This window comes from Canis lupus, chromosome 24 (assembly GCF_011100685.1).
Source record: "Canis lupus familiaris isolate Mischka breed German Shepherd chromosome 24, alternate assembly UU_Cfam_GSD_1.0, whole genome shotgun sequence".
NCBI classification, from domain to species: domain Eukaryota; kingdom Metazoa; phylum Chordata; class Mammalia; order Carnivora; family Canidae; genus Canis; species Canis lupus.
In genome coordinates, this window is record NC_049245.1 from 19709627 (window position 1) to 19737602 (window position 27976).

Here is a 27976-nt window from a genome sequence, read left to right on the forward strand (position 1 = left end):
TGATTATTTTTAACTGATTCTTCTAGATTCTATAGTCAGAACGCATAGAGCATGCTTCTATTCTTACTTCTAGACTTTTCACTCAAAGACGTTATACAGTCACTTCCACTGTGGATGATGGGGATACAATGCTCTGTTACTCCTGACCCCACACCACATGTATGTATTTCTACCCCACCACTTTAGTATTTTAATTTTAGACAACATCATAGTCAGTGTCCACATTATAATGGCAATGACATTGTGTTTTATAGCACAATCCTTCCCCCCGCCCCAAGATTTTATTTAAGTTAAAGTTAGTTCACATGGAGTGTAGTATTAGTTTCAGGGGTAGAACTTAGTGATTCACTTGTTACATGCAACACCCAGTGCTCATTACGTCAAGTGTCTCAATCTTGTGTAACATGCCCAGCTTTGTTTGTGTCAGTCTGCTCATGTATATTTTGTATAACCACCACCGTATTCGGGGTACAGAACAATTCTATGGCCACAGAGGTTACCCTTGTGCTACCCTTTCTTAGGGACAACCAGCCCCATCACTCCAAACGTCCTGCACATGCCAATCTGTTCTCTATAACTTCAAGAATATTGTGTCAGTGGAGTCACACAGTATGTGACATTTTGATATTGATTTGATTAATGTAACATAATGCCTTTGGAAACTTACAAGCTGTGCACATGTAAATACATTATTCCTTTTTATTGCTGAATAATACATCCTCATAGGAATGCAGCACAGTTGGTTCAACCAATCACTTCTCACTGGATATTTTGCATGTTTCCAGTATTTCCCATTACAAAGAAAGCTTATCTAAACATTTATGCAGAGATTGCGTGAAGCCATGGTCTTCATTTAGCTCAGATAAATGCCTGGGAGTATGATTTCTGGGACATAGAAAACACTTCCTCTCCTGAAAGAATGGAGGAAATGATGCATTTTGTTGGAGACAGCACATACAACTTCTCTTTATTTTAAGATTTTATTTCTTTTTAAAGTAATTTCTACACCCATCTCACTAACCTGAGATCAAAAGTTGCTCATTTCACCAAGTGAGCCAGCCAGGTGCCTCAAGCACATACAATCTCTGAGGTCCACACTGCACTGTGCATTGGGGTGAAATTTTATCAGTTCCATCAATAAAGGGTTGGAATAGGGAGTCATTTCTGGAGCAGACCTCATTCAATCCTCAAATTTTTAAGTCCCTGATGAACCCATTCCTACCTCCAACTGAGTAGTTCTTGGTGGAGGCTGGTGCAGAATGAGGCCACAAGCCAGTCACCCTCAAGTGTTCTGGGCTCAGGAGTTTGGGACACAGCCACCAACCATAGATCCTTCTTGGCCTGGGGCTCCCAAGTGGAGGATCTCCCTGAAGACCTCAAGATTGGAGGAGAGGCCAAATGCAGAGAGCAGATGCCCCAGGAGGGCAGAAAGCATCATTTCTACTAATCTGTCCACTCTCTCTGAAACATAAGAAGAGGCCCTCCTCACCCTGTGAGGCCTTGTCTGCCTGACTTCGGTTTCACAATCCAGAAGCAGAATGTGGCCTCACAGCTATGTCACTGGATCATAGATGCTTCCTCTTATTTCACAAGAGGGGCAGAGAGAACAGAGGCCCGTTCTCCCCAGAACACACATTTGTACGGAGCAGGGTCCTCTGGCCTCCACAATGTCAACTTCTGCCTCCGGACCTAGCCCTCCTGCTTACCTGCTGCTGGCTCTGCTGTTGGGACTCACAGGTGAGCATTGCTGTGGGGGAGATTCCCCTTTCCCTGCCCCCTCAGTTTCCCTTGCTCCTGGACATTGAAGGCCTCTAAGTATGCACAGATATGCTATCAGGCCTGTCACATGAGGCCAAGAACTGGGTGTCATCTGAGAGCATGAAATAAGGGATCTGAGCATTTCCTCTATGGATCCATCACCTGTAGCTGGGTACCAGAGGTGTCCAAACAGACAATGATAACAATGACAATGACAACATTGTGTGTGTTCATTGATCTAATCTTCACAATACCCTGCCTGGTAGCTCAGATAGTCCTCCTGATTGTAGATGGGGAACCTGAGGCAGAGAGGGCAATGGGCCCAATTTCACTTATCTAAGTCAGAGTGGCCCAGCTGGGATTCATGTCCAGGCCACCCAGCTCCATAGAGCATTCTGTTAACCACGTTATGCTATTTTGTTCTTAGTGGAGGCTAATTGCAGAAACATCAGAAAATACAGAGAGGCAAACAGAAGAAGAGCCATCACTTATCATACTCAGGGGTCTCTAGAGTTCCAATTCTGCTCTGTGTACTTCCAAACTTGTGAATGATGTGTTAGATATTTCCTATATGCCAAATTTTTTACTGAACTTTAACATGTATTAACATTTCATTTAATCCTCAAAATGATCTGCATACTAGCATGCTAGGCCACACATTGTATATACTTGGGAATGCACTTATGTGTGCGTGTGTGTGAGGAAGGCTACATACATGGATTTGCTTACACATGCAGGATTTTTATCTTTCTTTTTCTTTTTAATTTAAAACCAATAATTAATATATACTTTGTTATTAGTTTCAGAGGTAATTTAGTGACCATCAGTTGCATATAACACCCAGTGCTCATTACATCACATACCCTCCTTAATGCCCATCCCCCACTTACCCCACGCCCCTCTTCCCCTCCCCTCCAGCAACCCTCATTTTGTTTGCTAGAGTTAGGAATCTATTGTGGCTTGTCTCCTTCTCTGATTTTGTCTTATTTTATTTTCCCTCTCTACTCCTATTCTCTGTTTTGTTTCTTAAATTTCACATATGAGTGAGATCATATAACTGTCTTTCTCTGATTGACTTATTTCACTTAACATAATACCCTTTAGTTCAACCCACATCGTTGCAAATGGCAAGATTTCAGTTTTTGGATGGTTGAGTAATATTCCACTGTATATATACCCCATATCTTCCTTATCCATTTATCTGTCCATGGACAACCGGGCTCTTTCTATGTTTTGGCTATTGGGGACATTCCTGCCAGAAACATTGGGGTACAGGTGCCCCTTCGAATCACTATGTATCCTTTGGGTAAATACCTAATAGTGTAATTGCTGGGTTGTAGGGTAGCTCTATTTTTAACTTCTTGAGGAACCTCCACACTGTTTCCCAGAGTGGCTGCACCAGGTTGAATTTCCCACCAATAAGAGGGTTCTCCTTTCTCTGCATCCCTGCCAACATCTGTCGTTTCCTGACTTGTTAATTTTAGCCATTCTGACTGCCATGAGGTAGTATCTCATTGTGGTTTTGATTTGCATTTCTCTGCTGTGGAGTACTGCTGAGTATTTTTCCCACATGTTTGTTGGCCATTTGTATGCCTTCTTTGGAGAAATATGTGTTCATGTCTTCTGCCCATTTCTTGACTGGATTATTTTTTTGGGGGTGTTGAATTTGACAAGTTCTTTATAGATTTTGGATACTAGACCTTTATCTGATAAGGCATTTATAAATATCTTCTTCTATTCTGTAAGCTGTCTTTGAGTTTTATTAACTGTTTCATTTGCTGTGCATAAACTTTTTATCTTGATGAAGTCCCAATAGTTCATTTTTGCTTTTGTTTTTCTTGCCTTTGGAGGTGTGTCTAGCAAGAAATTGCTGTGGCTGAGGTCAAAGAGATTGCTGCCTGTATTCTCCTCTAGGATTTGGATGGATTCCTGTCTCACATTTAGGTCTTTCATCCATTTTGAGTTTATTTTTCTGTATCTGTAAGAAAATGATCCAGTTTCATTCTTCTGCATGTGTCTGTCCAATTTTCCAACACCATTTGTTGAAGAGACTTTTTTCCATTGGATATTCTTTTCTGTCGGTAGGTAAAAGATCAAAATATCAAAGATTAGTTGACCATAGAGTTGGGGGTCCATTTCTGGGCTCTCACTTCAGTCCCATTGATCTATGTGTCTGTTTTTCTGCCAGTACCATACTGTCTTAATGATCTCAGATTTGTCATACAGCTTGAAGTTCAGAACTGTGATTTCTCCAGCTCTGGTTTTCTTTTTCAACATTCCTTTGGCTTTTCAGGGTCTTTTCTGGTTCCACACAAATTTTAGGATTATTTGTTCCAGCTCTGTGGAAAATGCTGATGATATTTTGATAAGGATAGCATTGAATATGTAGATTGCTTTGGGTAGCAGACATTTTAACAATATTCGTTCTTCCAGTCCATGAGCATGGAAAGTTTTTCCAATCCTTTGTGTCTTCTGCAATTTCTTTTATAAGTGTTCTATAATTTTCAGAGTAAAGATTCTTTACTTCTTTGGTTAGGTTTATCCATAGGTATTTTATGGTTTTTGGTGCAATTGTAAGTGGGATCAACTCCTTAATTTCTCTTTCTTCTGTCTCATTGTTAATGTATACAAGTGCAACTGACTTCTGTGCATTGATTTTATATCCTGCTGCTTGAATTCCTACATGAGTTCTAGCAACTTTGGGGAGAAGTCTTTTGGGTTTTCCACATAAGGTATCATTTCATCTGCGAAGAGTGAAATTTGACTTCTTTGCCACTTTGGATGCCTTTTATTTCTTTTTGTTGTCTGAACGCTGAGGTAGGATTTCCAGTACTATGTTGAACAACAGTGGTGAAAATGGACATCCCTGTTTTGCTCCTGTCCTTATGGGAAGAGTTCTCAGTTTTTGCCATTGAGGATGATATCTGCTGTGGATTTTTCACATATGGCTTTTATAACATTGAGGTATGTTCCCTCGATCCCCACACTGCAAAGAGCTTTAATCAGGAAAGGATGCCATCTTTTGTCAAATGCTTTTTCTGCATCTATTGAGAGGATCATATGGTTCTTGTCCTTTATTTTTTTAAAAAGTTTATTTGTTTATTTGAGAGAGATAGCAGAAGCAGGAGGAGTGACAGAAGGAAAGGAAGAGGCAGGATCCCCGCTGAGCAGGGAGCACAACATGGGGCTCATTCTAAGGATCCCAACAAGATCATTACCTGAACTGAAGGCAGACACTTAACTAACTGAGCCACCCAGGTATCCCAGTTCTCGTCCTTTCTTTTATTAATGTGATGAATCACATTGATTGATTTGCTGATGTTGAACCACCCTAGCTGCTCAGGAATAAATTCCACCTGGTCAGGATGAATAATCTTTTTAAGGTACTGTTGGATCCTATTATTATTAGCGTCTTGGTGAGAATTTTGGCATCCATGTTCATCAGGGATACTGGTCTGTAATTCTTCTTTTTGGTGGGGGTCTTCGTCTGGTTTTGGGATCAAGGTAATGCTGGCCTCATAGAACAAGTGTGGAAGTTTTCCTTCCATTTCTATTTTTTGAAACAGTTTCAGGAGAATAGCTATGAAATCTTCTTTAAATATGTGGTAGAATTCTGCTGGGAGATTGTTGGGTCCTGAACTCTTGATTGTTGGGGGATTTTTAATTACTGCTATAATTTCTTTCCTGGTTATGAGTCTGTTCAGTTTTTCTATTTCTTCCCGTTTCAGTTTTGGTAGTTTATATGTTTGTAGGAATGTGTCCATTTCTCCCAGATTGCCTAATTTGTTGGCATATAGTTGCTCATAATATGTTCTTATAATTGTTTGTATTTCTTCAATGTGGGCTGTGAGCTCTCCTCTTTCATTTATGATTTTCTGTATTTGGTTCCTTTCCTTTTTCTTTTTGATAAGTCTGGCCAGGTGTTTATCAATCCTATGAATTCTTTCAAAGAATCATGTCCTAGTTTCATTAATCTGTTCTACTGTTCTTTTGGTTTCTATTTCATTGAGTTCTCCTCTAATCTTCTTTTATAAATTTATTTTTTATTGGTGTTCAATTTGCCAACATATAGAATAATTCCCAGTGCTCATCTCGTCAAGTGCCCACCTCAGTGCCCATCACCCAGTCACCCCCACCCCCCACCCACCTCTCCTCCCACCCTCCCTAGTTAGTTTCCCAGAGTTAGGAGTCCTCTAATCTTTATTAATTCTATTCATCTGCTGGGGCCAGGTTTTCTTCACTGTTCTTACTCTGGCTCCTTTAGATGTAAGGTTGTGTTGTGTATTTGAGACTTTAATATTTCTTGAGAACGATCTGTATTACTATATACAACCCACCTAAGACCACCTTTACTGCATCCCAAAGGTTCTGAACTCTTGTGTTTTCATTTTCATTTGTTTCCCTGAATTAAAAAAAATTCATCTTTAATTTCCTTGTTGACCCATTCAATCTCTTTAACCTCCGTGTATTTGTGTTTCTTCCAGATTTTCTCTTGTGATTTAGTTCAAGCTTTAAAGCATTGTGGTCTGAAAATATGCAGGGAATGATCCCAATCTTTGGCACCAGTTGAGACCTGATTTATGACTCAGTATATGATCTATTCTAGAGAGTGTTCCATGTGCACTCTAGAAAAATGAGTATTCTGTTGATTTAGGAGGAAATGCTTTGAAAATATCTGTGAAGTCCATCTGGTCTAGTGTGTCATTCAAAGACCTTGTTTCCTTGTTGATCTTCTGTTTAGAATATCTGTCCACTGTGGTGAGTATGGTGTTAAAGTTCCCTACTAATATTATATTTGGTGAGTATGGTGTTAAAGTTCCCTACTAATATTATATTATTACCAATGTGTTTCTTTGATTTGTTATTGACTGTTTTATATAATTGGCCTCTTCCACATTAGGGGCATAAATATTTAGAATCTTCTTGTTGTGCAGACCCTTTAATTATGATATATTGTCCTTCATCATCTCTTGGTTTAAAATCTAGCTTGTCTGGTATAAGGATTGCTACCCTATCTCTCTTTTGAATGTCCATTAGCATGATAAACAGTTCTCCACCCCATCACTTTCAATCTGGAGGTGTCTTTGGGTTTATAATGAGTCTCTTGCAGACACAATATCAATGGGTTTTGCTTTTTCATCCAATGTGATACCCTGTGTCTTTTGATTGGGGCTTTTAGCCCATTTATATTCAGAGTTATTATTGAAAGATAGGAATTTAGTTCCATTGTATTACTTGTAAACTCCCTGTTTTTTTAGATTATCCATGTTCCTTTCTAGTCTATGTTACTTTTGGGCTCTCTCTTTGCTCCAAGACTCCCATTTAATATTTCTTGCAGTGCTGGTTTAGTGTTCACAAATTCCTTTGGTTTCTGTTTGTCCTAGAATTTCTTTATCTCTCCTTCTATTCTGATTGACTGCCTTTCTGGGTAAAGTATTCCTGGCCACATATTTTTCTCATTTATCATCTTGAATATATCATGCCAGTACTTTCTGTCCTGCCAGGTCTCTACGGACAGGTCTGCAGCTAGCCTTACGTTTCTACCCTTGTAGGTTTCAGACCTCTTGTTCTGAGCTGCTTTCAGGGTTTTTTCCTTCTCTCTGAGATTTGTAAGTTTTGCTATTATATGTTGAGGTACTGACCTATTTTTATTGATTTGGAGGGGGAGTTCTCTGTGCCTCCTAGACTTGAATGCCTGATTCCTTCTCCAGATTACAGAAGTTCTTAACTACAATTTGTTCAAATAAAACTTCTGCCTCTCTCTCTGTCTCACTTTCTGCTCTCTGTTTCTCCTCTTCCTATTGCGACCTATTATTCTAATATTATTCTAATATTATTTTCCTTTACAGTATCACTGATCTCTCTTTATGATCTAGTAGCTGTTTTTCTCTTTTTCACAGTTGCCTTATTCTCTTATCATTTTGCCTTCTATATCACTAATTCTCTCTTTTACCTCATTTATCTTCACAGTTAGAGCCTCCATTTTTGACCATATATCTATTAGTAGTAGCTTTTCAAATTTCAGCCTGATTAGATTTTAGTTCTTTTATTTCTCCAGTAAGGGATTCTCTAGTGTCCTCTATATTTTTTTTTCCAAGCCCAGCTAGTATCTTTAGAATCACTATTTTGAATTCTAGTACTGACATCGTACTTATACCCATGTTGGTTTAATCTCTAGCAGTATGCACTGCCTCTTGTTGTCTGTTTTGTGGTGAGTTTGGCCGTCTTGTCATTATGTCCAGAAAAGAATAGATGAAAGAGGGAGAAAATACAAAAACACCAACCACACCAGAAAAATACAAACAAATCAAAAGACAATAGAAAGGAGAGAGAGAGAGAGAGAGAGAGAGAGAAATCAAAGAAGAAGTGAAATAGAACACAACAATAAACTAGATCCTGGATGTATCTTGATCGATTTGTTAGAAGAAACTAGATCCCAAAATAGGAAAGAAGGAAAAATATGTATACAAAAATAAAATGGAATACAATGAAAGGAAATGAAAAATGAAAAAAAAATATATTAAGTAAATGTAAATTTTTTAAATTTATGTATTCATTTATTCAAGAAAGACACATAGAGAGAGAAAGACAGAGACACAGGCAGAGGGAGAAGCAGGCTCCATGCCCAGAGCCTGACTTGGGACCCGACACCGGGAATCCAGGATCACGCCCTGGGCCATAGGCAAGCACCAAACCGCTGAGCCACCCAGGGATCCCCTGTATATGTAAAAATCAGACTTAAAAAAAGACCTTAAAAATTGATATAATAAGAAAATAGCTGTAAAGGAAAAAAAATAGAGTAAAGAAAAGAAGAAAACCACGAATGCTATATACTGTTTTTCCCAAGAACTAGAGGTTTGCAGTTCTGTATGATTGGCAAACTTGGTATTAGCCAGATGTCCCTACTGATCTGGGGGAGGCGCCTGTTGCGTTGGTTCATGAGTGTCCTTGCTCTGGTGGAATTACACCATCCTTGCCAGGGGACCAGGTTAAGGATTCTTCTATGTGGATTTTGTTCTCTGAAGGCTTTGCATGCCTTTTAGGGGATAAAAATTGAAATGGTGTCAACCCTACTCCAGCCCCAGAGCTGAAAGATTGTAGCCCCCATTCTTCAATCCACCATCAGGGAAAAGCAATCACTTTTTTCTCCTTAGTTTCTATCCACACTCTGTGTTCACCCAGCTTGTTACCAAGTGTTTATATCTCAGAGGGCAACATCATTTGAAGTCTCAAATTTTAGGGACTACTCTGATACCCACCATTCTTCCTGGGGAAGAAGGGAATTTCATGGGGTTCTGCAGCTTCCTGGGCCCTTGCTTGGAGAGTGGTCACCGACCATGCCACCATTCATTGTTTATGGCAACACCTAGCCGAAAGCCCACTCCTGGGCATGCTGTTTGCAATAGGCTTCCCCACTCTGATGCCTGCAAACTCTGCTGCCTTCCCTGTTATTCCTGTGACCCCGGGGATCCTGACGTCCCAGTCCCACCTAGGATTCAGCCCCATTCACCACCTGAGCCTTTCAGAAAGGAGCACTGGAACAGACTTCTAAAAGTTCCAACTTTGTGCTCCACTGCTATATCACTTTCTGGTACCTGGCTTATGGAGGCTCCTTCTCCTCCCAATTTATCTTCTCACATATCACCCTGGATTCACATCACTGCACCTCCTACCTTGCAAAAAGTGGTCATTATTCTATTTGTAGAATTGCAGCAATTCATTTCTCAGATCTCTAGTTGATTTCACATGTGCTCAGAATGACTTGATAACCATCTAGATGAATTCCAGGAACCAACAAAATTAGGGTCCCCTCCCCTTCTGTCATTCTACCTCTGTAGAAGTCCACACCTGGGATTTTTGAAAACATTTTGTTTTTTTTCTTCATAGCATGTCTAGTCTCCACGAAATGAACACTGAACAGATATTTGGATCCTTGTCTCTCAGCTACTCACTTTTTTGAATTGTCTAAACCTATTGCTCACCCTCTACTAAGTTCTTAAGTAAAGCAAGTTTCTCTCTTGACCAAATGACTAGAACTTTGTGCATTACTACTCTGCAGATCCCCCTTCATGTAGGATCTGGGTGGGAAGAGGGGAAAGAAGGATAAAACATTGTGGAGCCTACTGACTGTATGATCTGCATCTATAATTATATCCTATCTACGTCCCAATCCCAATTATCTGATGTTGGTTGATGCCTCCATGTCAGGAAATCTCATGAGGAATAAGTGTCCAATTTCTTGAACACTCACCATGTAGCACACACACCTGGAAATGCCTACGTCTCTTATGTCATGTGATATTAGTATCCAAGCTAGACATTCTTGTCCCTCCTATCTTACAGATAAGAAGAGGAGGCAGGCAAAGGTCCAAATCCCTCAATGGTACATGGGAGGGGTATGAGTGATTTTAGGCAATCTGATGCTAAATCTCATGGGCCTAGGCATTGATCTTCTCAAAGCCTACAGCCCCACTGCCATCCCATGAGATTCCTGTAGATCTGCCAAACAGTGTGGGAAGGGTGGAGTGTGGAGAAAAGCATTTGTGGTTTGCTTCTCTCAGACTCTTCTGTTTCCTGGGTATATGCAAATAGTTGTTTCTCCCAAGCCATGCATGTGGGAAACTCAGATTCTGATGTAACTCCCTGAGAAATTCTCCAATGAAGATAGACCTCAGGGTCTCAGAACATGGTCACATTGCACTCTTCACACATTGCACAAATGTTTACTATACACATACTAAGCAACAAGGAGTATTACATGAACATAGGGCACACTGGTGAATAGAAGAGACAAAGTAGTAGCACTCATGGAATGTATGTCATAATGGAGGAAAGGACAGGAAACAATAGACATAACAAATCGGAAATAACATTGCATTCAGCAACTTTTGAGTATTAAGGGAAAAAAACATGACAGAACATCTGGATAAGACAATGAGAGAATCTTCATGGTGGGATGTATTTACACAGGTGCCTGAGTGGCCATCGTGAGAAGGGAGATAGAGCACAGATTAAACTTTTTTTTTTTTTAATTTTTTAAAAATTTTTATTTATTTATGATAGTCACAGAGAGAGAGAGAGAGAGAGAGAGTCAGAGACATAGGCAGAGGGAGAAGCAGGCTCCATGCACTGGGAGCCTGATGTGGGATTCGATCCCGGGTCTCCAGAATCGTGCCCTGGGCCAAAGGCAGGCGCCAAACCGCTGCGCCTCCCAGGGATCCCGAGCACAGATTATAAGAAGGTTGGCCATGATTTTCTGGGGGAAGAACCTTGCTGAACAGCATGGGAACAGCATGAGAGTAGAATCCTCTGGCTCTATTCAAGGACTTGGGCATTGACTCTGACTGAAATGGTTGCCATTACAAGGTTTGGAAGAATAAGTGATGCGATCCCATATGAGTTCTAAATTATTCTAGTATTTGGTGTAGAAAGGCATAGACAGAAGCAACTAGAGCATTCAAGAGCTCATTGTGTTCATGCAAACGAGGAAAAGTCTTGAGCAAGCTAGCAGCCAAGAGAAAGGGGAAAGAGGTCAGATGGTGGTCCATGCAGAAGGAGAGGTCAGGATTTCCTGATATGTAGGATTTGGGGTGGGAAAGAAAAGCTCCAAGGCCTTGGGACTTGAGCGTCTGGGAAATGTGCAAGAATGTGGAGGCAATTGAGGAGTTCAGTTTGGGAAATATTAACTGTGATAGGTTGATTTCTATCTAAGGAAAATGTCAAGAGGCTGGTTGGACACACAAATCTGGAGTCAGGAGCAAGGCCTGGGCTAGAGGTAGAAATGTGAACTTTATAGATACAAAATGACAGATTTTCACCTTTCACTGGGTCCTCTTGACCCTCGCAATCTTCTTCCCTTTGTCCTCCAATATTCTCTCCATTTTACCATCCAACACACATTCCTATTTCTTCCCCTTTTTATCTTAACAGTTCAGTTTCTGTTTTTTTTAATTTTTATTTATTTATGATAGTCACAGAGAGAGAAAGAGAGAGAGAGAGAGAGGCAGAGACATAGGCAGAGGGAGAAGCAGGCTCCATACAGGAAGCCTGACGTGGGATTCGATACTGGGTCTCCAGGATCGCGCCCTGGGCCAAAGGCAGGCGTTAAACCGCTGCGCCACCCAGGGATCCCCAGCAGTTCAGTTTCTTGATCCCAATCTTCTTCTCTAGACTTACAAACCACACCACCTGATGTTCTTGCCACGCCTGCAACCTGCCTGTAACAGCATGTGCCCTCCTGAGGAGACATGTATGCTTGCAAACTGCTAAGTGCATGGGTTTTACCAGTTCCCACTCAGCAAGGGTGAATGACAATGTTCTCGCTGAGGAGTAACCAAGAAATAGAAAAGAACCCTGGGTGTATGTGTGGAGCCACAGCAGCTGCTCCTCTGATTTATGTCTCTGCCTGGTTTTTAGGACACTTCAAGGAAGAAGGAGTGATTTTGTATTTCTTGATGACTCCAGAGACTGGCTGGTCACTGAGACCGGAAATCCACCTGCAAAGTCTTGCAGCTGCAATTAAAGGATTGCCTGAGGGTGACTCAGATCCCTTCAACACATAGTTCATTGTCCAGATATAGCCAGCCACCCATAATTCTTTTCAGAACATGAGTTTGAAGCCTGCTGTTTCCCCTGCTTTGTGGCTCCCATGGTTCTATCTCCCCCTTGAAGGGCAGGTTTCTCAAATCTACCAGCCTTTGGAAAATATCTTTTCTCTTTTCCCACCAACCATTTATTTCCAATACAAAACTTTACATGGGGGTGATTACCTTCTGTGAGCATACAATTCTTACTGTGCTAAAATACATGTAACATAAAATCTACTGTTTCAGCCATTCTTAAGGATACAATTCAGTGGCTTAAGTGCTTTCACAATATTGTGAAAGCATCACCACTGTACATTTCAGGAACTCTTTCAACATCACAAGCAGACACTCCCCATCCATTGGACAAGAATTCCTCATTCCTTCTTCAGCTACAACTATTGGTAAACTCTGTCCTACTTTTTTGTATGTATGAATTTGTCTTTTCTCAATACTTCATGTCACTGGAATCATATATCTGTCCTTTTGTATATGGCTTATCACTTACAATAGTATTTTTTAGGTTTACCCATAGAGTATATCAGAATGTCATAGTTTATTAAGGCTGAGTAATATTCCGTCGAATATATCTACATTAACATTTTGTTTATCCTTCATCACTTGATGGAAATGATTTTTTTCTACTACCCTTCGATTATTAAGAATAATGCTGGTGTGAACATTGATGTCCTGACTACATACTTATAATTTAGTGGATATTTACCTAAGAATTGAATTGTTTGATCATATGGTAAATTATATATTTTAAATTTGAAGAACACCATTATTTCTACTGTGGCTGCACCATTTTATAATCCTACCAATGATGTACAAGAGTTTCAATTTCCCCACAACTTAGTCAACCTTTATTTTCTGATTTCTTATTGTATTGTATTGTTTTGTTTTTGATAAAAGCCAGCCATTCTAAGGAATGAAGAGATATCTCACTGTGGTTTTGATTTTCATTTTTCCAATGACTGGTGATCTTCAACATCTTGTCATGTGCTTTCTCACTATTTGAATACCTTCTTTGGAGAAATGTCTATTCTAGTCTTTGCTCCATTTTTTAACTGGGCATTTTGTTATTTGGTTGTTCAATTATATGAGTTCTAAAGAACTAAATGCTAGTTATTAATCCATTGTGAGAAATATGCTTTGCATCACTGAGTTAACTTTCTCCTATTCTCTGAGTTACTTTGTCACTTTTGATATTGTCTTCTGCTGTACAAAATCTTTTAATTTTGGTAAAGTCCAATTCATATATTTTTTATTTTCTTATGTGTGCTTTTGGGGTCATGCCCTAGAAATCACTGTCAAATCCAATATCATGAGTTTTGCCTATAGTTTTTCCTCAGATGTTTATGGTTTTATCTCTTACACTTAAGTCCTTTCAACCAATTTGAGTTCATTTTTCTAAGTAGAGCAAGATAAGGGTTCAATTTTATTCTTCACATTTAGATATCTTGTTTTCCTAGAACCTTATGTTGAAAAGGCTGTTCCTTCCTCTATTGAATAGTCTTGGCACTCTTGTTGAAAATCATTGGACCTTACATGTGAGGGTTTGTTAGGGTCTCTATTATATTCCATTGTTGTATATCTGTATTCTATTCTCAGTATCACAGTACCATGATTATTACAGCTTGTAATAGATTTTCAAATAAAGAAGTGTGAGTTCCCCAACTATGTTCTTTTCCAGGATTGTTTGGTGATTTGGCGTCCCTTGAGATGAATTTTAGAAGGGGGATTTTCGGTTTGGCAAAAAAAAAAAAAAAAAAAGCCATGTTGATTTTGATAGTGATAGTGTTTGAATCTCAAGATTGCTTTAGGTAATCCTGATGAAGTCTGCCAATCCACCAATGCAGGATGTTTTTCCATTTACTTATGGCTTCTTTCATTTCTTTCAGCAATGTTTTGCATTTTTCAGTGTTTTGTGTCCATGCAAAAATTTACTTCTAAGTATTTTATATTTTTTGATGTTAGTATAAGTGGAATTGTTTGCTGAATTACCTTTTTGAGTTGCTCATCACTAGCATATAGAACGCTCCTAGTTCGTGACTATTGATTTTGTATAACACAAATGAGCTGAATCAATTATTAAGTCTAACAGTTTATGTTTATGTGAGGAATCTTTAGGATTCTACTCATGAAATCAGGTCAGGTACAAAAGACATAGTTTTACCTATTCCTCTACAGTTTAAGTGCTATTTACTTATTTTTCTTGCCTAATTGCATTTCTGGAATCTCCAGTATTGTGTTGATACAAGTGGTGAAAGTAGGCATTTTTGCCATGTTCCTGGTCTTAGAGAAAGCCTTTCAGACTTTCCCCATGAAGAACGATGTCAGCTATGGTTTTGCATGTATTACTTTATCGTTTTATAGAAGTTTCCATCTATTGGTAGTTTACTTGTTTTTATCATGAAAAATCTTTAATTTTGTTGACTGATTTTCCTGCATCAAATGAGATATCATGTTCATGTATTCTTAATTCTGAAATTTGGTCTATTACACTGTCTGATTTTCATGTGTGAATCATCCCTGTATTCCACGAGGAATTTCACTTGGTCATTGTGTATAATTCTTTTAATATGGTGTTGAACTGGTGTTGCTGATGCTTTGTTGAGCATTGTTCCATCAATATTCAGACACGATATTGGTGTGCAGTTTTCTTGTAGTTCCTTTGTTGGCTTTGCTATCAGCATAACGCTGCCCTAGGATGAGTCTCAGAAAGTAGAAATGACTTAGGAGACTTTTTTTCCTCTTAAATTTTTTGGAATAGTTTGAAGAGGATTAGTGTTAGTTTTGTGTTTGTTTGTTTTTTAATTTTTGGAAAGAGTCTCTCATGAAGCTATATGGTCCTGGGCTTTTCTTTGTTGGGAGATTTTTGATTATCAATTCAGTCCCTTTACTAGTGATATCCTATTCAGAAGCTCTATGTGTTCATGATTCAGTCATAGTAAGTTGAGGGTGTCTCGAAATTTGTCCATTTAATCTCGGATATCTGGTTAATTGGTGTACAATGTTTGAGATATTCTTTTAGCATCCCCTTTATTTTTATCGAATGGTTAGTAATATATTCCTCTTATTTCTGACTTTAGGTAGTGAAATCATTTCTCTTTTCTTTGTAGTCAATCTAGTTCAAATTTGTCAACTCTGTTGGTCATTCTGAAAAGGTACTCGAGTTTCTTTATTTTCCCTCTTGTTTTTCTATGCACAGTTTTTAAATCTCTAGTCTTCTTTACTTCCTTCATTGCGCTGGCTTCGGGTTTATTTTTCACGTCTTTTTCTAATGTCTTACAATGATAGTTGTTAATAGATTTGTGATCTTGCCTCTCTCTAAATCTAAGCATTACACCTATAAATTTTGGCTGGCACTGCTGTCACCTCAGACCATAGGTTTGGGCATGTTGTGTTTCCATTTTCTCTTTTTTCTTTTTTGTGTGTGTTTCTATTTACATTTATCTCAAGATGTCCTCTAAATCCTCTGTGATTCCTACCTCACCCTTTTGCTTATTAAGAGTGTGTTGTTTCATTTCAATAGATTTGAGAATATTGATTTCCTCTTCTGTTACTGATTTCTAGTTTTATTTTACAAAGAGCTTCATCAGCTCCCTGCTTGAATAGTCCTTCTAGTAAGTTGCCTGCTCACTCAGCCTGTGCTATACAAAAGGTTATCTAACTAACTGGTTTCTATAATTGCCTGGGAAGACATGTGGTCAACGTGGCCTAGCACAGAGGTCCGTATCCTAATACCCAGAACCTGTGAACAGTTTTCTCTAACACAGCCAAGGAGATTTTGCAGAAGTGGTTATGAATCTTGATGTGGGATTATTTTAGATTATCAAAATGGCCCCAACATAGTCTCAAGAGTCTTTGTAAGAAGGAGGCAGGAAAGCCAAAGTTAGAAAAGGAGAAGTGGGAATAGAGGCAAGAATTTGATATGTTAGAATATGGGAACTATGAGTAAAGGAATGTGGACAGCTTCTAGATTTTGGAAAAGCAGGGAAGAGATCTCCGGAAGAAAGGCATCATGATTGACCCTTGGTGTTAGCCCAACAACACTAATTTTGGATTCCTGATCCCAGAATTTTAAGATACTACATTTATACAGTTTTCAGGCACTAAATGTTTAATAATTTGTTACAACAGCATTTGGAAACTAATATAATGTGATTTCAGAATGGGAAAAAAATCCCAGAGATTTAAAACGTTGTGTTACTTCTCATTTAAACTACCTGTTCCTTGTGTATTGGAGGCTCTGCCATCACTGTCACTCAAGTATCCAGACAAAGGAAGGGACCTCAGCATGGGATTTGCATGTGAAAGAGGAAAGTTGGTCCACAGAGGTTCTTGAAGTTAAATGCACAGCCCAGAAAATACATGTTCCCTTCAGCTCACACACAGTGGTCTAAGGAAGTCTCGTGGTCCTGCTGAATGCCAGGGATCAGAAAGTACAAACTTTCATGAGGCTAGAAAGTGGACACCCAGAGACTTTTGGTGAAGTATGATGCTTCCAGAGTGTTGAGGCGCTCAGACCTGGTGTGCCACACCACTGTGTCTCTCTGTGCCTTAGTTTCCTCATTTCGGATAGGGTCTCACCTTATAAGCTCATTTTGAGGGCTGCATGCATGTACATGCAACATGCCGAGTCACGTCCCACTCACGGGGTGCACTCAGTCAATGAGCTGTTGTGGATCAACCCTTGAGGAAACATGCAGGATCACATAAGGATGGATAAATGACTGCTTTGTTTCCCCTCCAGGTGTGGCAGGTGAGGCAGAGCTGCAGGTGATCCAGCCTGAGAAGTCAGTGTCTGTTGTGGCTGGAGAGACAGTCACTCTGCGCTGCACCCTGACCTCCCTGATCCCTGTTGGGAAGGTTGAGTGGTTCAGGGGGACCGGGCCAGGCCGGGAGTTGATCTTCCATTACAAAGGAGGCCACTTCCCCCGAGTAACAAATGTTTCAGACTCTACAAAGAGGAACAACATGGACTTTTCCATCCGCATCAGTAATACCACCCCAGCAGACACGGGAACCTACTATTGTGTGAAGTTCCAGAAAGGAAACCCCGATGTGGAGTTGAAGTCTGGACCAGGCACCCTGGTCACCGTGAGTGGTGGGTATGGCATGACATCCTTCTTCCCCTGGTTGTGACAAGTCAATAAGAATGCCCTCCATTGTCTAGGCAACCGCTAAGAATCAGGTGTTGTAGTGGGTGCCCCTGATTTCAGCCCCTTCCACAGATCAGAGAAGTTGAGGTCTAGAGATGTTATGCTATTTGCTCAAAGTGCCCAGTGGGAAAATAGTGGGAAAATCTAGAATCGCAGGCTGAGGGCTCCGCAGCTCTTACCTTTTCCAATCCTGACCAGCCCTCTGGTTCCAGGGATAAGGGAATGAAAGTCTGAGTGACTCACCCAATCACAAAATCTGACCTCAACCCTGGCTCCAGAGAGCACTCCCCTCAATGTATCACTGTTCTCTTTACTCAGCACTTATTGAGCACCTGTTGTGTGCAGGCTCTGCTCTGGGTGCTGGGGAAGCAGCAGGGAACAAAACAGGCAAGAGCTTCTCTCTCATGAAGCTTAAGTTCCCTTCCCTTCCAGTGACAATAAATGCCCCCTTGGCAGAGAGGCGGGTCAATGTCTTTCTTTCAGCTTCAGAAAAATCACAGTGAGAAGAGGCACAGGCTCAATGTTTACTCTGACATCTCACTTTGGAAATGATGCCAGAGTTTGGGCATATGTTGTGAGTCTGTAAAGAAAGCTTCATGCAATTCGAGTTCTAAATCACAAAATAGTGACTTAATCTCCCCACAGCCCCTGGACAGAGACAGGGAAGGTAGCTTCATCCTGATGGTGCAAGTATTACAGAACTTCCCAATGGCACATCCCCTGAGGACGACTGGGGGGCATCTTCTGGAGGGTGTTTTAGGTCCCTTGAGCAAGAGTTCCTATTCTAAACTCAGTTCTTGGGACCCCACGTCTTCCCTCTGTTGCTGTGGCGTCAGCAAGTCTTGGCAGCCAGAAGGACCCTTCCCCATAATTGCTTGCAGTGCAGAAACTCAGAGGAAAAGGAGGATGGTGTCACTGTCGGGCAGGGAAAGTGGGACACTTGCTCAGTTGTGGACAAGAAGCCTGGAGGCCACAGGAAGTCCCTAGGGATGCAGTAAGGGGTCGGAGTAACCTCTTTGTACCCGGATGAAAATAGTTTGGTTCCTTGGTGAGGTATAGACAGAGACTATCCAGGGGGGTTCTCTCACAAAGTTGTCTTCATTTTTACAGATAAGGAAATCATAGGGAAAAATTTCCAGAGCCAAGCTCTGCACAGGGGCAAGCAGCTCCATTTACTAGGGCTTGAGGAGAATATTCACAGGGGGATTCAACATTATAATGAGGTTGACTTAATTGTAGGTCACTTTCTGATTCATCTGCTCCTTTCATCTGCATTTCTGTGTTAAATTCCAAACAACTGCATCATTGCCTCACTTGCCCCTCACTGCAACCCCAGGGAAAGAGAAATGCCCGCTGTCCCATTTCACAAGTGGGGGAGCCTTGCTGTGCCATGGCCACACCTCTGGTCAGCCAACCAGCCTGGTTCTGGCTTCCATGGGGTCCTGCTCCGCCCCTGCTTCCTCTGTAAGAAAGCTGCACAGGCTCTCTGAGGTTTCCAGAATGGGAGGGAGGAACCTTGGATACCAAGAGTGAGAGCCATCAGAAATGTCCTTCCTGTGCCCAGATTGGTGGAAAGTCACCTGGCAGAGGACAGAAGGGACTCTGAGCTCAGGCCTGGAACTGCACCTGAGCCCCTGGGCCCAAATCCCAGTTCAGCTCTGGAACCTCGTGTCCTCCTCTGTTGATGAGGAGATGACACTGCCCTCCTCACACTATCAGGAGGGCTGAGGCTTCTCCACAGTGTCACACACGTATGGTTAGTGCTGATGACCACAGTCATGCTTACTGTTCATTGATGCTCCTCTTGTAGCCAAACCCTCTCCCCCCGTGGTGTCCGGCCCCACGGCCAGGGCCACGCCTCAGCAGACAGTGAACTTCACCTGCAAGTCTCATGGCTTCTCCCCCAGAAACATCACCCTGAGATGGTTCAAAAACGGGAATGAACTGACAGCCTCTCAGACCATTGTGTACCCAGATGAAGACAAAGCTTCCTACAGCATCTCTAGCACAACCAAGCTGGTGCTGGCCCCGGGGGACGTTCGCTCCCAGGTCATCTGCGAGGTGGCCCACGTGACCCTGCAGGGGGGCCCTCCTCTTCGTGGGACTGCCAACTTGTCTGAGACCCTTCGAGGTAGACGCCCCTCACCTTCAGCCCAAGCCCAGGTTCCCCCCAAGCCTAGGAGCCTGCCCCTCCCCTACTCTCTACTCTTGGCCTTCCATTGCCTGGAGTCTGACTCCTCACAGGCCCTCCCAGTCACCCTGCACCTACATGTACAGTCACCTACAGTCACCTCCCCTGTTTCCATGGCAGATGCCTAGTAGACACCTACCACGTGCCGAGCACTGTGCTAGGCAGTCTCATTTACTTTACCATAGCGCTTCCAATTATTGAGCACCTGCTGTAATCCAAGCCACCGCGTGCTTGGTGATTTCATTTAATTTGCTACAGTTATTCTATTCCAACTGCCTGCCAGGGGCTGTGTGTCTTGATTTCACTCATTCTTGCCCTAATAGGAGCTATCGGTCCTTGAGCACCTACTGTGTGCTGGCACTGTACTTAGGGGTGTCATTCATATGTGAAGACTGCCCTCAGTATTTGAGCACCAGCTGCATGCCTGGCAGTGTTCTGGGTGATTCCCTTGCTGTGTGGTGGGAGCTAAGTTTTCAGCCCCTCCCCTGTGATCTGTTTGTTCCATAAGGTCAGAGCTTCTGCTCTGTGCTGTTTCAGTTCCGCCCACCTTGGAGGTTTCCCAGCACCCCACGGCAAGGGACCAGATCTATGTCATTTGCCAAGTGGAGGAGTTCTACCCTCAGCGCCTACAGCTGACCTGGTTGGAGAATGGAAACGTGTCTCGAACAGAAACTCCCTCAGTGGCCTCCAACCTCCTAGAGAACAAGGATGGGACCTTTAACTGGACGAGCTGGCTCCTGGTGAATTCATCCACCCACAGGGAAGATGTGGTGTTCACCTGCCAGGTGCAGCATGACGGGCAGCCTGCAGACACCAAAAACTATACCCTTGTGGCCTCTGCCTCCCAAAAGGACCAGAAAACACAGAAAACCCAAGGTGAGGTCTCAGTGAGCTTATTCCTAGCACCCTCCCCTTTGCTCCTTACCACAGTGATTAAGTCACTGTGCCAGGCCAGCCACCTCGGCCCCCAGTTCTTTCTCACCTAAGGGTGGTCTCTACCCTTCTAGAACTTTCCATCATTACCAATGCAAGTATCTGTACCAGCCTCTCTGAAATCCTGGAAGGTAGCCCTGGGGACCTGGAGTTTTAAGTTTTAGGTGACCATGGGTAGTCACAGCATGGGCCTCCTCTCTCTCACGATTTGGGACAACAGGGCATCAATAATCATGATCGCTTACAGCACATTTACTTTATGTCCAGTTCTTTTCTGATCTCCTTTCCTGCTTCAACCAACCCTGTGACCTTGGAATTTTCAGAAGGGACTCAGGGAGCAAAGTGGGACAGATGGTAAAGATTTCTTGCCCTTAGACTAGGTGATGAGAAAAACGATTGAAAGGAAACTGGAGTTCCTAAAACAGGTCAGAGACTTGTACAACAAACATGTGTTCATTATAGCAGCAGGGCATTGACTCAAGGGCGTAGAGAGTCCCCTTTCCATGATCAGAATATTTCTTATTTCTCTCTCCTGTAACATCAGGAGGAGGTTGATCCAGGTTTCCAGAAGTCTGCTCTGGAGTCCCTCTCAAAGGCCCATGATCCTTCTAACATGCCCTATGGCATTGTCTTCACTGCTCAGTCAGCACTGGGTCATCGAGTGTCCATGTTCTTGCTGGCTCTGAGAGTAGAGAGAGGTAGGTTGGGGACACCTAATGATTTCCCTTAATACGAGATGTATGCAGAAGTTGCATCGTTGTGTCCAGTAATGACCTAGTCATGGGTGCACATCCAGTTGCAAATGGAGTTCATAATGGTGTGGTCGTGTGATTAATGACATTGGTTTTTCTACAAAAGCAATACCGTTACACACCTTGGACAATTAAGAATAATTCCCTAATATCACCTCAAATGGTGTATGTATTCATATTTTCCTCATTTCTTCTATAAGTTTATTTTGCACATCGAACTTGGTTTTAATTCATCTGTAAATACTTCGAGGAAATTTCCTGTGAAACCCCTGGGCCTCCACAATTCTTTCTTTGTTTTGAAAAGAATCTGAATAGCTAAGGCTACTCAAATTCTTCATTTCATATTGTTTGCTTGTGCCAGGCTGTGCTTTTGAGGAATTTGGTCCTTTTCCTTTCCGGTGTCAAGGTTCTGCCCATAGATTGCTCGTAATGTTACCTTGTTATCCTTGATGTCTGTGGTGATACCTCGTTTCATTCCTGATACTGCAAGTATGTCATTTGTCTCTTTTTTTGTTGTCAGAATTGTTAGAAGTTTTTCATTTTATTGAGCTTTTCAAAGAACCCGCTTTTGTTTCAGTGATTTTTCTCTATTGTTTCTCTTTCCAATTTCATTGCTTTTTCCCCTCATTTTTCTTGTTTGAGTTTATTTTGCTTCTTTTCATTTTTTGAAATGGGAACTGGTATTATTGAGTATAGACTTTTCTTAGTGCGAATGCCACTCTTGGGCCTCCTTCTGTGCTGGTGGAGTCAGGAATGTGGAGCCAGGGTACCTGGAGCCGTGTTCTTCCTCCAGTCCAGGGCACCCATCGTGCCTGCATTCCTCTTCCATCTCCAGGGCCCTCCTATGCTTGGACCTCATGTGATTTCCAGAGGTCAAGCTTGTACTAAACCAGGAGAGCAGGGAGAGAGAACTCTACATAATCATGTCTGGTCTACCTGGGTTGGGTTTTTGTCTTTGGTCTTGCCCGAGGCTCAGACCAAGGCTGTTACTTCTTATACTTCCAGTGGTCTGGAACTGACAAGTTTCCTGTGTGCTAAGGATCGAAATGGATATTGGGGTTGTCTGGCTTGGCCTTCTGGGCGCAAGTACGATATGCCTATGTGTCCCTGATGTACAAGGGTGCCACCTCCCCTGGACATCCCAAGGCAGTGACCACTGCCATCACAGGACCAACGGGTGTGGTATAAGGATGCATATCTTTTTGTTCATGTTTATGTTACTGAGGAATTTTACAATACTTCTAGCTTAAAAGAGCTCCCTTCTCTCAGCATAGCATGACCAGGTATGTTCCTAGGGCTTGGGGTTGGTTGGCTGGTTCGGAGAGTAGGAGAGAGGTTCTGAGTCCTCTGATCTTTCTAGTACTTTGTGAGGAACCCAAGTTTGCCTCCTCCATTGTTCTTTCTTCTCTTCATCACTCAATTTGGAAACAGCACTTCTTTCTTCTTTTTTGCCTTTGCCCCCCACAAATTATGCATTTTCATCAAGCCTCTCCCCTTTATTCACATTTGTTGGCCTAAAATGTCCCTACCCCCCTGTATTAGGTTCCTATTACTGCTATAATAGTTAGCAAGTGAATAGTGGCTTGAACACAAATTTATTTCGTCCATTCTAGAGATGGGATGGCAGGGCTGTGTTCTTTCAGGGGACTCTGGGGGAGAGCGGGCGTCCTTGCTGTTCCAGCTTCTAGAGGCAGCCACACTCTTCGGCAGAGGCCCCCACACACTCTGACCTCTGCTGTGGTCGTCATGCATCCTGCTCCCACTCTCTTGCCTCCTTCTTTCACTTGTAAGGATCTCTGTGATTAAGTTGGCTCGGCTCAGGTACTCCAAGATAAACCCACTCAAAACCCTAGCTAATTTCCACACAGTCTTTCTTGCCATTTAAGGTACCAATTGTTCCCAGACTCTAGGGGTTCTGGGCCAGCCCTCTTAGGTCAAGCATACTTGGAAACCCCCTCTGTGTCCTGATCTGCAGGACACATTTCCAATATTTTTCTACTTTTAGCTGTATTTTATATGGGAGTGGCATTTCTAAATACCTCTCAGGCTCCTTGGCTAGCTACCCTTGTCTGCTGCACTTGCCCTTTCCTGAGCAAGTGAGCGTGAGAGGGCAACATGTAAAGAGTAGTGCATTTGGATTTGGTGGCTTTCCCTTTTTTCTCCCAGAGATTTTGCAGTTTGGGCATTGTTCTCCAAGGACTACTGAGAGCCAATTTTCCATAGTATTTAGTGTCCTTTTGTTGTGTTTTCTTTGGGTTCAGAGTCTGTGTTTGGAGATGAGTAGCCAAGCTGCTACTTTGTCCTCAGCAGACACAAGTGTCCTGAGGGTTTTGAATGCCTTGGCCCGGAAGTCCTTATCCCACATCTCCGTATCAATCTCCCATATTTCCCCCAATACGTTCCCTGTTCTGGCACAGCAGGTGCCCTGTAGCTGTAGACTTCGATCCTCTTTGTAGCACTGATGCTCTTAGGATTATGTTGAACCCAATCATGTCCTCAGCTTTTCTTCCCTTTGCCTGTAGGAGGTAAGAGTCTACAATGTTGCCCAGAAGTTCTGACTTTCCCAAGAACCTTTCACGTGTGATCAGTCGGACTTGGCTTTCTTTTGTTTTAGTTTTTTTCATCAGCTTTCTCTTTGCATTGTCCTTTTCCAAAGAGTTGATGCCCAGTAACATCCACCCAATCCCATAGTTCTCATAATTACCAACTCATTTCCAGAATTCCAGGGCACTCCCCTCCTATGCTTACACCTTCCGGGGTCACCACAGTGAGGTTCCAGCAGTGACAATAGCAGAGCAAGCTGGTACCTACCTTACTCTACCTCCTGCCAGGACTGAGGCCCTCTTGGCCAGCCAGTTGATAGAGATCCTGGTCCAAATGTGCACTTTAGAGCTGGCTTTCCAGACCCCTCCCAGACAAGATCCACATGTCATGTGTCCTGGGAAGCAAACTCCAAGATGCTAAGAGAAGGGGTAAAGCTCACTCTGAAATGCTGCCCAATCCATATGTGTGAGAGAGGGAAGGAGACAGGACTGGCAAAGGGAGATGTTGAACACAATCTAGCACAGCAAGACGGGGAGCTCAGAGAGAGTTGGCAATCGGGATGCTCTTTGTGAGTTGTTTTAACTGGAGTGAAGAGGCTAGTGTCCACTTAGCCTCCACTTCTTCAGTCCTCTACTTCAAGGTGCCTGCTAGAAGCAGGTGCAAAAGTGGGCAATGCAGCTCTTTCTACTGAGAGAACACTAGGTCGGGACCCAGTTGTGACCTACCATCCTCCAGCACCCAAGGGCAAATATGGTGTGTTCTCAACAGCTTCCTTTTTTCTATTTTAAAAAAATTTATGGGGATCCCTGGGTGGCGCAGGGGTTTGGCGCCTGCCTTTGGCCCAGGGCGCGATCCTGGAGACCCGGGTTCGAATCCCACTTGGGCTCCCGGTGCATGGAGCCTGCTTCTCCCTCTGCCTGTGTCTCTGCCTCTCTCTCTCTCTGTGTGACTATTATAAATAAAAAATTTAAAAAAAATTAAAAAAAATGAATAAAAATAAAAAAATTTATGTATTTATTCATGAGAGACACACACACACACAGAGGCAGAGACACAGGCAGAGGGAGTAGTGTACCAGCAAAAGCCAGTCATTGTGAAAAGGCAAATATAAAGTTGTGCTTCCTGACCCAAGCTCTATGTCCACAGAAACAGAGCAGCTGGTGTAGGTACTGGGGTCCAGGTGGGCTGGATGGTGTTTAAATGCCCTCCTAAGCATTAGACTCCATTTCCTTCCCTCCCCAGGAGGTTTCAAGAGATCAGGCCACCTTGAGGCCTCCCTCAGCACATGAGAACTTGAGGTCATCAAGCCCCACACATGGAGCAAAGCAGGGCAGCCTTCACCTTGTTCATGACACCTGTCCTCACTCTACTCAAGGCTGGGCTGACATTTGTTTTTATTACCCTGGTATTGAACTTGTCCTGGCCCAAGGACAAGGTCTCAGAGTTATCCCATGAGACACCAATGAGGGAATGCCTGGGATTTCTCACTTTTCTGTGACCCTCCTTCAACTATGAGCTTATTCCCTCTTCAGAAAGAGGATATGTGACCTGACCCATGGTGTTTAAGGACTAGGTTAGTAAACCACACTTACAGGTTACTGAGCCCCATTCTCTCCACTCCTTCCCTCAAGAAGGACTTTGAGGGAAATATCCTGAGAAAGGTGAGAAGATAAGGAACATCTTACTCTGAATTCTGCCTCAACTTGAGTGCACGGGCGATTCATGACTTTCAGAGTGTTGATGGGGCCCAGGCGACCCAGATGGAATAATTGGAGGCCCCACAGAATGGACTCCACGGTGCCCCTTCTTCTGCTTTTTCAAGATCTTATTTATTTACTCATGAGAGACACACAGAGAGGCTGAGACATAGGCAGAGGGAGAAGCAGGCTCCCTGCAGGGAAGCTGTTGCAAGACTCGATCCCAGGACTCTGGGATCATGCCCTGAGCCAAAGGCGGATGCTCAACCACTGAGCCACCCAGGTGCCACTCAGGTGCCATATTAAAGAGGGTGCTCCTTAATATGGTGCCTTATATCCCTTCATTTCCAGACCCAGATTCCTGCCAAGCCCCAGGTTTCCCAGCCTTGGTGAGGTTCCCCATTGTGTCTTGAATAGAAATGAATTCCATCCTGGTCTGATGAAGAGAAATGATTCTCCTTCTTCTGCCTCCATGTCCTACTCCTCAATCCCAGTGTCTGCTCCACTGCTGACAGCCCTCCTCCTGAGCCCAAAGCTGCTGCTGCTCATCACTGTCTCTGCCATCTATGCCCACAGGAAGCAAGGACCTAACTGTAAGTTTGGGTCAGGGAAGGCAGGCCAAGGTCAGTCCCAGTAGGATCCAGGTCAGGAAGAGGGGCAGCCCACAGAGCACAGAGGGTCAGCACCCATCTGGAGTAAAGAGCAGGTGACACACGTCCCTTGATGCCCTCAGAAATCTCAGGGACCCTCCAGGAGGTTCCCAATCCCAGGGAGTGTGTGTGTGTGGGGGGCTGTAGTTGGTGGTTGAGGTTCAAGGCCATCAAGAGTGTGCACAGAGTCCTAGAGATTCTGGGAAGGGAGTGGGCAGAGGGCCTGAGTGAGGGGCAGCTGGGTGCAAGGAATCCCTTGGAGACCATCCCTAGATTATCGAGCAGGGCTTCTAAGGATACAAGGAGTCTGCTTCTAGGAGATGCTGATAGATGCCAGATAGTTGCTCTGAGGAGGGCTCCTGGCTGACCCTCTGTGGGACAGACTGGATGGGATTGGGAAGGGGGGTGAGAACCTGGGGGAGAGCCTGAGGTGGCAGTGTCCTATATCAGGGGCTGCCTGACCTCCCACAACAGGTGCCCCAGGAGGAAAATAGCACCAAGGACATAGCAGACACGTGGGGAACATTTCTGGAATGATGAGCAGATAATTAAATGTGGACATGGATCCCACACCTCCTTCCTCCTCCCCTGCCACACGCCACCATCAGTGTCTGCTGCCTCCTTCCTTCCCTGAGAGGCCCAGCCTAAGAGAAGGAACAACTAGACGCTTCCACAATTCTGCTCCATATGCATTGCTTCCCCCAGACGCCAGCCAACCCACAGATCTTGCGGCTCCTTCTCACAGTCCTTCTGCCCTCAGCACTGGGTCTTCATCCCTGGGCCTGAGCAGGATCCATGGGAACTTGCTCTGGGGACTTATGTAAGGACATATGTCTGGAATATGAGGAACAGTTCACATCTACACATATCAGGCATCTCAACCATCTCCTGGGGACTGTGGCCATGAACTACACAGTCATGTCCATACTCTCAGGACGTATTCCTGCCAAGCCCCAGATTTCCCAGCCTTGGTGAGGTTCCCCATTGTGTCTTGAACAGAAATGAATTCCATCCTGGTCTTATGAAGAGAAATGATTCTCCTTCTTCTGCCTCCATGTCCTATTCCTCAATCCCAGAGAGAAAATTCCTTCCTCCCAGTGATTGAAAGGTTAGCTCTTCTGTCACCTTCAGCCATCCCAACCCCACTGCTCATGTACACCAGCTGGCAGTCCAGGAGGCCGGAGCCATCCTTGATATCCTTTCATTATATACCACATTCAATTCTGCCTTTGGAATTCTAAGTCCCAATGTTAAACAATCTACTCCCAGAAAGGAAAAGAACCTGATTTGTAGTGCTTATGGACATCTGTGGTGTCAACACTCCGACGTGGCCAATGACAAGCTGCCAGCACTTTCACAATTAGCTCACAAAACTCTCAGGAGTGAGTGTAAGCCTCCTCCCGCACACCAGTGAGCTCTACCCAGAGTCTGCACACTGTTCCCTCCCAGGGCTGCTTGCTCCCTGATCCTGGCCACCAGCATCTGTTCCTGGACCATTGCTTCCTCTCTAGCAGGCCCTCTAGTTTCAGCCACAGTGATTCCTTAAAAATGGAAGTCAAAGTATATGTCTCCTCTGTTTCCTCCCCCTAAGGATCTGCATGACCGTCTCTCCCTCTTTCAAGTTCTGCTGACATGTCACTTTATTTAAAGCCCCTTACATAAACCACCCTTATAAAATATCAATTCCTTTCTCTTGCTCT

The 27976-nt window shown here is 43.2% G+C and overlaps 1 protein-coding gene across 2 annotated transcripts; it reads left to right on the forward strand.

The window, feature by feature from the left end:
• The first annotated feature begins 1577 nt into the window (after nucleotides 1–1577).
• On the forward strand, nucleotides 1578–27959 carry LOC119868972 (signal-regulatory protein beta-1-like). 2 transcript variants are annotated; one of them, XR_005377679.1, is made up of 6 exons: nucleotides 1578–1737; nucleotides 17101–17454; nucleotides 19320–19640; nucleotides 20238–20576; nucleotides 26044–26219; nucleotides 26751–27959. XR_005377679.1 is itself a non-coding variant. In XM_038571819.1 (6 exons), the coding sequence occupies exons 1-6, from the start codon at nucleotides 1668–1670 to the stop codon at nucleotides 26768–26770; spliced, it is 1203 nt and encodes a 400-aa protein (XP_038427747.1). In that variant the 5' UTR covers nucleotides 1581–1667; the 3' UTR covers nucleotides 26771–27959. The 2 variants fall into 2 exon arrangements, 1 of the variants encoding a protein (XP_038427747.1); XM_038571819.1 differs by having other exon boundaries at nucleotides 1581–1737; nucleotides 26121–26219.
• The last annotated feature ends 17 nt before the right edge of the window (nucleotides 27960–27976 follow it).

Coding starts and splice junctions, on each gene's coding strand:
- LOC119868972 (XM_038571819.1), top strand. CDS start 1,668: ATGTCAACTTCTGCCTCCGGACCTAGCCCTCCTGCTTACCTGCTGCTG. Junction 17,455..19,319: donor CACCCTGGTCACCGTGAGTG/GTGGGTATGGCA, acceptor CTCCTCTTGTAG/CCAAACCCTCTCCCCCCGTG. Junction 20,577..26,120: donor GAAAACACAGAAAACCCAAG/GTGAGGTCTCAG, acceptor CCTCAATCCCAG/TGTCTGCTCCACTGCTGACA.